Source organism: Denticeps clupeoides, chromosome 9, assembly GCF_900700375.1.
Source record: "Denticeps clupeoides chromosome 9, fDenClu1.1, whole genome shotgun sequence".
In the NCBI taxonomy this organism is placed as follows: domain Eukaryota; kingdom Metazoa; phylum Chordata; class Actinopteri; order Clupeiformes; family Denticipitidae; genus Denticeps; species Denticeps clupeoides.
The window spans coordinates 7,375,692-7,385,868 of NC_041715.1; the positions used below are offsets into that span (position 1 = coordinate 7,375,692).

At 43.9% G+C, this 10,177-nt stretch overlaps 2 protein-coding genes across 2 annotated transcripts; both read right to left on the reverse strand.

The window, feature by feature from the left end:
• Positions 1 to 719: 719 nt before the first annotated feature.
• On the reverse strand, positions 720 to 6,186 carry cdc16 (cell division cycle 16 homolog (S. cerevisiae)). The gene is made up of 18 exons (XM_028991417.1): positions 6,007 to 6,186; positions 5,578 to 5,632; positions 5,380 to 5,477; positions 5,253 to 5,291; positions 5,016 to 5,156; positions 4,719 to 4,878; positions 4,532 to 4,626; positions 4,310 to 4,443; positions 4,134 to 4,213; positions 4,012 to 4,061; positions 3,862 to 3,935; positions 3,644 to 3,769; positions 3,281 to 3,433; positions 2,959 to 3,022; positions 2,214 to 2,275; positions 1,548 to 1,683; positions 1,320 to 1,410; positions 720 to 1,180 (listed from the first exon to the last, which is right to left on the reverse strand). The coding sequence occupies exons 1-18, from the start codon at positions 6,052 to 6,054 to the stop codon at positions 933 to 935; spliced, it is 1,854 nt and encodes a 617-aa protein (XP_028847250.1). The 5' UTR covers positions 6,055 to 6,186; the 3' UTR covers positions 720 to 932.
• A 476-nt stretch (positions 6,187 to 6,662) lies between these two features.
• On the reverse strand, positions 6,663 to 8,653 carry cfap97d2 (CFAP97 domain containing 2). Its single transcript, XM_028992018.1, has 5 exons — positions 8,373 to 8,653; positions 8,183 to 8,263; positions 7,979 to 8,097; positions 7,741 to 7,906; positions 6,663 to 6,902 (listed from the first exon to the last, which is right to left on the reverse strand). Exons 1-5 carry the CDS (start codon positions 8,466 to 8,468, stop codon positions 6,822 to 6,824), a joined length of 543 nt encoding a protein of 180 aa, XP_028847851.1. The 5' UTR covers positions 8,469 to 8,653; the 3' UTR covers positions 6,663 to 6,821.
• Between the last annotated feature and the right edge of the window lie 1,524 nt (positions 8,654 to 10,177).

The following is a 10,177-nucleotide window of genomic DNA, read 5'->3' on the forward strand; positions in this document are numbered from 1 at the left end:
CGCACATCACTCTGAACGCACCATCCCCACTGCCAAATATGGTGGTGGCAGCATCATGCTCTGGGAGTGCTTCTTTTCAGCAGGGGCAGGGAAGCTGGACAGAGTTGATGGGAAGATCGATGGAGCCAAATACAGGGCAATCTTGTTGCCTGGTTCACCTTCCAGCAGGACAATAAACCAAAACATAAAGCCAGGGCAACAATGGAATGGTTTAAAACAAAACATATCCATGTGTTAGAATGGCCCAGTCAAAGTCCAGATCTAAATCCAATCGGGAATCTGTGTCAGGATCTGAAAACTGCTGTTCACAAACGCTGTCCATCTAATCTGACTGAGCTGCAGCTGTTTCAGAATTTCAGTCTCTAGATGTGCAAAGCTGGTAGAGACATACCCTAAAATGACTGGCAGCTGTAATAGCAGCAAAAGGTGGTTCTACAATTTTATTTATTTGAAAAAAAAAAAAAAAAAAAGTTTGGAATCATGTCTGATTATCGTTCCACTTCTCAAGTGTACACGTTTGTGGCTGTTTGTGGTTGTAATGTGACAAAATGTGGAAAAGTTCAAGGGGGCCCTAATACTTTTGCAACCCACCGTAGATCATGATTTTGCTTGAACAACTATACATAACAGTAATATAAGATTAAAATAAAAGATTCTGATATTGGTGACTTGCCTTAAAAAAAAAAAAAAAAAAAAAAAAAACACAAAAAAGAATAGTGTGAAAATATGGATGCAGCGTTTATTGTATGAAACCCTCTTGGATTCGGTGTTTCACATTTATTCAAAGTAAAAATCCACAGGTGAGCGACACTCTTAGGTAGGGAATGGGGACCAGAAAGCTGCATGGCTCTCATCTTTTTTTTTTTTTTTTTTTCAGTTCAGTCAGTCAATCATCGGGACGGGGATCCCAGAACAGTTGTGGAGTGGATCCATCATGTGCTGGTGTCGGACATGGAAGTCTCTAGCATCATGTCGCTCTCGTACATGTCACATTCCAAAGGGAGGGAGCGCAGAAAGCCTGCTTCACCCGACTTGTCCGGGTTCGGGGTCGGTGTCTCCATAACGGCGCTCTCTTCCAGGGTCTGAGGCCGACTGTCGCCGCCGTCCGCCGACGTGTTCAGGATCTTCATCAGTGCGGGCGTGCTGATGGTGCTCCTCACCTTGTCTTTAATTTCTGTGCCTGTGAGGTGGGTTTAGAGAACAATAAATGACCCACCCAGTCACACACACACAGAGACATGCAATACGGATTTACTATAATACGAATAAAGACTACTGTTAGGGGGGGGGGGGGGGGGGGGGGGGGGGCATTTTCTTACCTATATATGCATCTGTGTCACTGATGTACATCTCTATGCAGTGACTCAGCATGGTCACAGAAAATGTGTCATCTCTTTTCAGACCAAGTGCCTTCAGTAAAAGGAACAAAGTATATATGTATATTTTGAAATTTGAACATTCTGAAAATAGAAAAAAAAACGTACATAAATACTAAAACCATGTAAAAAAAAAAAAAAAAACAAACAAAAAAACAAACACACACATACAGTGTGAAAGTAGTCAATGGCACTTTCAAAATCTCCCATGAGGCTGTGCACATAGCCAATAGCAGAGTAGGTAGATGCATGCTGTGGGATGAGCACCAGAGCCTGGCGGTGGTACTCCAAGGCCTGATCGTACTTCCTGTAATGGCAGAGGGGTCACAAGAGTCAAATTTTGCTGGCTATACCTACTCAGCAGAGAAAAGGTCCCCGAATTCGAGCAAATACATTTATAGCTTAAGCACCACAATAATAGAATATAGAAATATGCTATATGTTATAGAAACACAGTTTATTCATTATTCTGCTTTAGCCAATTAGAATGACACAATTAGGTTAATGTTACTTTTGTACAAGCTAAAGGAATATATATATATTTTTTTTTACATCTCCCTTTACAAATCCAAACACACAATAACATGCCGCACAGGTGACGCAGCTGTCAGGCTAATAATAGAAAATGCAAAAGCACCACTTAAGAGAATACATAATTAGAGGCATCTTCAAACTTGAATTGTGAGCCTCTTTGATAAGCGCTGAGTGATTAATGCATAATTCATTAGGACACACAGATTAAAAGAAGGTCGAGTTAGGGATCCAGCAAACAGGTTGCAGCTCGGACAATATCATTAAAAAGGCAGGGTCCCATTCATTTAAGCAGAAAGACCTTACTTGAGTTTCCGGCAGACGTGACCCAAGTTGTTCAGTAATGGCTCCCATTTGTCTACTGTGACCTGCAGGGTAAACATTAACAATATTTTAGAGAACTCTACATTCTAACAAGGTGTAAAGAAAAAACAAGGGCGCTTTCACCCATACAGGCTTTAGTGAGCTTCAATCGAACTTCAATATCACTTCACCCCCTTGGTGCGGTTTGTTTAGTCCAGTGTGAACAGAGTAATCACACGGGCGTGCACCAAAACAAATACACCGAAACCCACAAAAAAAAAAAAAAAAAAAAAAAAAAAAAAAAAAAAAAAGCCAAAACATGGTCTCGATTCAAATCAAATTCAAACTCTGGTGCAGTTCGCCTGGTGAGAACGCGTGCCGAACCAAATCACATGATTTGAGAACAGTGAATTATGGGTGAATTTCGATGTTTTCACAGACGACCCAAGACGACGGTGTTTTTATTGTAACATGTCTCGGGTTTTTTGGAGGTTAGTCTCCTGGTGAGAAGGGGGTTTTGGGTTTTCCCGGGTGCAGTTCTCTCTATGTTTAATGTCAACCTACTAGTAAGAGTATTATTGTTTTTAATGTAAGATGCAAAGTTGAGAGCCGGGATTGCACATGTGCAGATGACATCATGTCAACTCGACTCTGCTCATGGATCAATCAATCAATCAAAAAAAAAAAAAAAAAAAAAGTTTTTCATGCCGTATGACACACATGCACTGACAAGAATTAAAAAGCATACCTCATTCCCTATGGCTTTAATCTTGTCCATGGCATCTAAGAAATATTTCTCTGCAGTTTTCCAGCTGAAAGCAAGATAAAGCACACACACACACACACAGATCTGGATTATTTATGTCATTTTTAAGTTTGGCAGAAAGATTATTATTTACTAACCAATACAGCTGATTTCAGATCAAATCCAACTGATGGTAATAGAGGTGAAATCTAAAAATCTCTCATTTTGTTATTTTATTTAGTTATAATAATTATTGGCTTAGACATGGTACAACTTGTGTATCCCTACAGGCGACGTAAAACAAACACCGAAAGCTCTGACTCACTCTCCATTCTGGAAGGCCACCACAGCCACCTCGTGTATGACAAAGGGATCCTCTGGAGCGATGCTGAGCGCCTGGCTGAAGAAGCGCTCAGCCAACTTGGAGTTGTTGGTCAGCCCGTACTCCAGCCCGATGTAGAGCATGGGGAGGTGGCACCTGGTGGCACATCAAAAACATCAACACTCAAGATTATGTACAAATTCCACAGTTTTAAGCACCGGCTATCCTTTTTGGGAAGGGCACGGTCACAATTTGATTTAAAGTGTTGTGTGATCCGTATAAACAAGTTCTGTTATATTTTGAACACCGCCATTTATATTTGACAGCCCTGTGTGTTTCGAATAAAAGTAATATATTACACGTTACCCTTTCATTAGCTGGGCGGCAGTGAAGTAGGCTGCCATTGCCTGGTCATGCTCACTTTCCACCGCAAACGAGTGTCCATAAGCGATCCACGCCGGCCCATATGTCCGGTCGAGGGTGGTGGCTTTACTAACGGGAAGAAGAGGGCAGTGCACAATTTATATATTTCCACGCGTTCAACATAAGGGCAACAATAACCTTTTTTTTTTGGGCACTCTTACCTCAGGTATCGTCGTGCCTGCTCGTTTTTATGACCAACCATCAGATAATAACAGCCAACAGCAAACCATGAAACCTGTGACATACGAATGCAACAAAATATTCTGTAATAACCAGGGGGGGGGGAAGGAGATTTTGATCTGTGTACTCACTGGATTGCTGGGATACAAATCTACCAGCTTGTGTGAGAGGTAGAAGAGCTCTGAAAAGACAACGCCACGTCGTTAAGAAACGGGACGAACGCAGTGGAGCTTAGTGTGAACTGTGACCTCACCATTTGCTTTACTGAGCTCAACCAGAGTACCAATGTGCACCGGTAAACAATTGGCATGGAACGGATCTTTCACCATCACCCTAATGAGAACATAAAACGAGAAGATGCCGCCGTCGGCATGACAAAAACCGGCAGAATAATGATTGGTTGGGGAAATAAAAAATCACCGCACATACATGGATGTGAGAGCGTAGCACATTTTGAAGTCGCAGTTGTAGTAATGCCGCTCCGCCAGAGAGACGACTACATCCAAGTTGTCCTGGAGACCACTGACCAGGTCTGGGACGACCATTTCACTGGGTTTATTATACTGCGGAGAGATAGAAATCAAATTAAAACACCGCGATGCACGACCGGTCGGGGGCCTTGATTAAAACGATGCATACCGAAGCACCGACCTTTTTTAATTTATTCTCAAACAAAAAGTGGAGCAATTCCTCTTCTTCCTCCGTGCACTGCTGACTCAGGGGAAGGGACTCAAGAAAATCTTTTTCTGTAAAGAAAAACATCGCAAGAGATGTGATGAAGCGTGGGGTGAATTAAAAGGAGCTGGAGCGCCGATGCCCCCGGGCAAGAGAAACCCACCCTCTTGGGCAGTCAACATGTGATGAGACGTTAAAAGGTCAAAGGCTTCAAAGCAGTAGACGTCTAGTTTCAGCGCCTCTTTGTAGCTGGACGTGGCTAGCGGCCTGTTGTCCATGGCATCATAGATCTTCCCCCGCAGGAGACAGATGGAGCTATTGATCTGCAAAAGGGATGGCAAAGAGAAGCCCACATCACGCTCGGACCTAAAAATAATTGCCAAATGCCAACAAATGTCAAGAGGGCACCACGGCCGGAAAGTGGAAAACAAGTACGTGGAGAGAAGTGGACCCGACTCACTGATGCTGGGGACAGTTCCCACTCCTTGGCAGTGTCTTTGATGCAATTGTCTTCCTTCATGCTCCTATCCAGCAGCTTTTTGCTCGCAGGTTCTTCCATGCCCAGTATATCCAGGGCCTGCTGGTACTCTTTGGCAGCGTACTGCAAAAAAGCCAGCAGGACACGGCGGTCTGAGGACCCTTATTCTCCTCGGCCGTCTACCGGCGGCATTTCGGACACACGCAGCCTTTTACTTACGTGGCATCTAGCAGCGAGATACTGACACGCCCCGTACAACTGGGGAAGAAAACGGGAGACCGCGGTCAAGCGTGTGGACCCGAAAGCGTGACGGTGCAACGGGTGGCGTGTGGCTGCGGGCCCTCACCTTGTCCAGCTTGCGCGACCTGAGCGCGTGCGAGGCTCTGTGATATTGTGACGTGAGGTAAAGGCACTGTGCCAGCCAGTAGATATCTTGAGGGTCCTCTGCGGAATTAAAACATTGGGCGAAAGGAACAAAAAAAAAAAAGTTTGCGCTTTGATCGGTCGATTGAAAAAAAGGTGGCAGGAAAATAGCAATACTCACCGTGCGACAGAGAGGCTATTTTGTCTGCCCAGAAAAGGGCACTTTGATACTGTTGCTGAAAACGAAGACAGGAGAGAGTTCAGGCGCTACGAAGGCCAACCCTGGTCACACCCCTCACTTAACCAGCATCATTTTTATAAATCGAGGATCTCTATTGAACTCGAAACGAAGTGACCTGGGCCCCGATTACGAATTATTAACACGCAGCACCGAGGCGGACCAGTTCCGGTTCTGTTTACCGCCGTCCACGGGTCGCCGCAGCCTGACGACGCCGAGGAAAGAAAACAACAAAAAAAAAACCCCGAACGGACGGCGCCTCGAGTCGCCTTAAAACCCAACGTCCGGTCGCCCCGACGCCGAACACCGGGACCGCGCCGGCTGCAGCCGCCGCAGCCGCAGTTAGCCGGCGTGCTAGGTCGCGCTCCGCACCTGGTCTATGTAGTGCCGAACCCGCTTCCGGAGCCGGTCCAGGTTCATGGTGATTGTCTGGAGGTCCTCGGGGCGCGCTTTAAAAGGCCGCCATGGCGGCGTCACGACGGCGAGAAACGGGCGACCGACGTTCCCAGCGCCGCTACGAAGCACCGGCCACTTTCATCAATTCCGCGGTTACTTTTGCACCGGTAGTGCAACACCGAAAAGTGGCCGGGCGGGAATCTCGGGGCCGGCTGGAAATTCGCTGATCCGTGAGCGGACTGAAGCCCTCCAGAAAATCGCTAAAATGACTGCGACCGAAATATATATATATATAAAATAAAAACCCGGGCTGTGCGCGAACGTCAATTTTCCAAGCCAAAAGCTTCCAGTTTATGCATGTTAAAATAGGACGTGGGGTTTCTTGCGGGCAAAACATACTCCAAAAAAACAACCAAAACAAGATTTTTGAAATCTCTCGAAATATGTAAACACCCAACTATGAAGTCGTTCACTATACTGCGTTCTGCGTGGGCATAATTTGGACTGATGACTGTTCTCTAACGTAAGAGCTGCTTTAACGCCCCCTACTGGAGCTGAGGAGCAGTACACATCTAAATTCCTCGATAAATCAGTACCTAATGTGAAAACAGATGGACAATATATGCATTCCCTTTATTAAAACAGTACAACAGAACTGTCAGGTTTGGTCAATATACATTTTCCGTGTGCTTATATTTTATATGATCACATATATTATCAATACTAAACCGAAACTACCCTGTTAAAAAAAAAAACGACTCGTGTAAATATTTCAGTTCTTCTAATAACTGTTAAACAGCATCTTTGACCGCCTCTTTTTGTTCTTGAAACTTTTTGCAATCTTCCATATTCCTTTGAGACTTCTGGCAATTCTGTAGGAAGAAAAACATAACATTTTAATAAGACAATGATGGCATGAACTTACATTTTAGCATTTTTTTTTATTTTTAATTCTGATCAACAGCGGTGTTTTGGTCAGAAATTGACCTTTGATAAAGGTCAACTTTAAGGAGAAATGTAAATTTTGACCCAATTTACAGTGGAATTTTTTTTGGGGGGAAACACTACAAAGTGCCTCAGATGCAGTGCTCACAGTGCTCGTCTCTGCGAGATCTATGCATGGGTATCGCAACATGACTCGCGGGTATCGCAACATGTCCCCTGGGTATTGTGACATGACCCCTGGGTATCGTGACATGACCTGCGGATATTGCAACATGAACCCCTAGTATCTCGCAACATAACCTCCGGGTATCGCGACATGACCTGCGCGTATTGCGACATAACCCCCGAGTATCCCGCGACATGATCCCTGGGTATGGCGACATGAACCATGGGTATCTCGCAACATGACCCGCGGGTATCGTTACTTGACCACTGGGTGGCACGATATGACCCCTGGGTATTGAGACATGACCTGAAGATATCGCGACATGAACCCCTAATATCTCGCAACATGACCTCCGGGTATCGTGACATGACCCCTGGGTGGCACAATATGACCCCTGGGTATTGTGACATGACCTGAAGATATTGTGACATGAACCCCTAATATCTCGCAACATGACCTCCGGGTATCGTGACATGACCCCTGGGTGGCACGATATGACCCCTGGGTATTGTGACATGGCCTGAAGATATCGCAACATGAACCCCCAGCATCTCTCGACACGGGTATCACGCCATGACCCGCGGGTATCACGTCATGACCTGCGGGTATCGTGAGATGGCCTCCGTCAGCCTGAGCGTCTCGCGCCAGTCGTCGCGCCACCTCTGCACGCTGTAGCTGGGCGCGCAGCGGCGCAGGCGCTCCTCGGTCCGCCGGTTCTCCACGGTGATGCGTAGCAGCTCCAGTTGCTTCCTGTTGCTGCGGGGCCTAAAAACGAGGCAACATTTGTTGTTTAGCTTTTCTCTGCAAATAGTCACAGACGGGTTTTAAAACAGGTACCTTTTAATTGCCTGGTCCTTTCTGTTGTCGATGCTGCCGGTCGTTCTCATGATGTGGGATATTTTCCCAAGCAGTATGTTGTTGTCACGTTTAATTGTGCCAATACGCTCTTCTTCGAGCTTGTTAAAAAAAAAAAACAACAACAGTATATAAGTTAGTTGTAAAACTCTTTAGTTTATTCCACTTCATTTAAAGTTTTATTACCTTCTGCTTTTTCTTTTTGACCAGCAAGTGGTTGTATGTTTTTGGAGGATTTGAGTTAATCGTAGCCTTTGCCGAGGACACCTTCACAGAAAGAAAGAGCTCTGTGAACTTTTCACGTTAATTTGAAACGGTCTAATTAATAATAAGAATAAATAACTGACAGGCGTTTAGATATAAACGGTGGGCCTACCTTCATCCTGTGCATATTGTAGGCGCTCTTGTCCCATTTGTACTGCAGAAGTCTGCTGACGCACGGCTGGGCTGGTTGGTAGGCAAGGTGCGCCATTACCGCCTGACATATAACAGAAGATCTCAGCGTTGTGTTCGGCCAGCGGCCGGTTTGTCATTGTGAGGGTTGCCATGAGAACAAATACCACTGAGAACAGGTTAACTATACAGTCTCTTGATGAAGGTGAGCCCAAGTGCAGGATTTAAAAGCGGAACGCATTTTTAAAAATGTTTGACAATGTAAAGTTTATTACGTAAAGAAGAGAAAGTGTGGGAGAAAAAGAATGTTAACAGAAACTGATCATCCAGAAAGTATTCACAGCACATCACTTTTACCACATTTCGTTATTTCACAGCCTTATTCCAAAATGGCTAAAATTCCATTTCAATGACCTTAAGTGACGCAGTCAGAGCTCAGACTTGAATCAGAATGAACATCTCTGGAGAGATCTTAAAATGACTATACAATTATACAATCTGATGAAGCTTGAAAGGTGCTCAAAGAGGAATCGGCAAAACTGGCCAAGGATAGGTGTGCCAAGCTTGTGGCATCATATTCAAATGACTTGAGGAGGTAATTGCTGCCAATCGACAAAGTATTGAGCTGTGAATATGTATGTATATGTGCTTTCTCATAAAAAAAAATAAAAAATACATTTGCCAAAAACTCAAGTAAACTTTTTTCATGTTGTCATTATGGGGTGTTGTGTGAGAAAAAAATACATTCAATCCATTTGTAATGTTCATGTCACTATCAACCAGCCTTTCCACTATCCAAAGCATGTATGGAAAAAAAATTAATTTCAAAATGTTTTTACATTCACCAAATTGTGCACCTATATAATATTACTGCATGCATTCTGCAGCCATGTGTGTAAATCAGTGCAACCTGCGATTGCTTACTTAAGCAATCCATTAAAAATGATGTGGCACATCAAGCATCTGTTCACTAATACAGAAGATGTCCTACTTGGAGTTTTCTTGGCCAGTTTTTGGATCATTTTTTCCCACCTGCAAGGTCACCAGTGTGGAGGTGATGGTGAATGAGAAAACAGGCTACTTTAAGATGACACAAGCAAGTTGGTTTGTCTGTCTGACCTGGTTAAATCAAGCCAGGTACGGCTCAGTTACTGAATGGATAGACCTACTTTCGTTTCTTTTGTTCTTTCTTCTTTTTTTGTACGCACACTCCTCATATCCCCAACTTGCACACAGCCTTGTATTTTGTTCAGTGTTGTGCAGTGGCTCTCACAGCTCAACTCCTTTCAAGGACAGAGATTCAGCCCCAGAATCCATTGGTTCGCTGCACATCCTTTATTGACTCACTCATTGAATGGGACCCAAGGGGAAGGATGTAGCTGATGGTAAGCAAAAGAAAGAATGGATGAATGGATGAATTTTAAATAATATTAAAAGGAAAGTTACCATAGGTTATTGGAAACTGTTAGCATTGTGAAAGTACTGCATGTGTCTTTAAAACTGATGCGTGTGGAATACTAAAACAACTCAGTGCAAGGTCAAACATCAAGACAAAAGCCACCTTAGGTCTGGCTGTAAATGTAGCCAAGATCAAAAATACTTGGAATCCTGATCAGTGATTTTCAAACGACATTACAACACTGGAATTTAAAAAATCACTCTTTTTATTGATTGTTATACAAACTATGAAGATTATAGAACCATGCACACATTTATCAGTGCATTTACCCCCTCATCTTTTATTTTTTATTTATTTTCTTACTGTATAAGTCTCCATGGATACTGTTA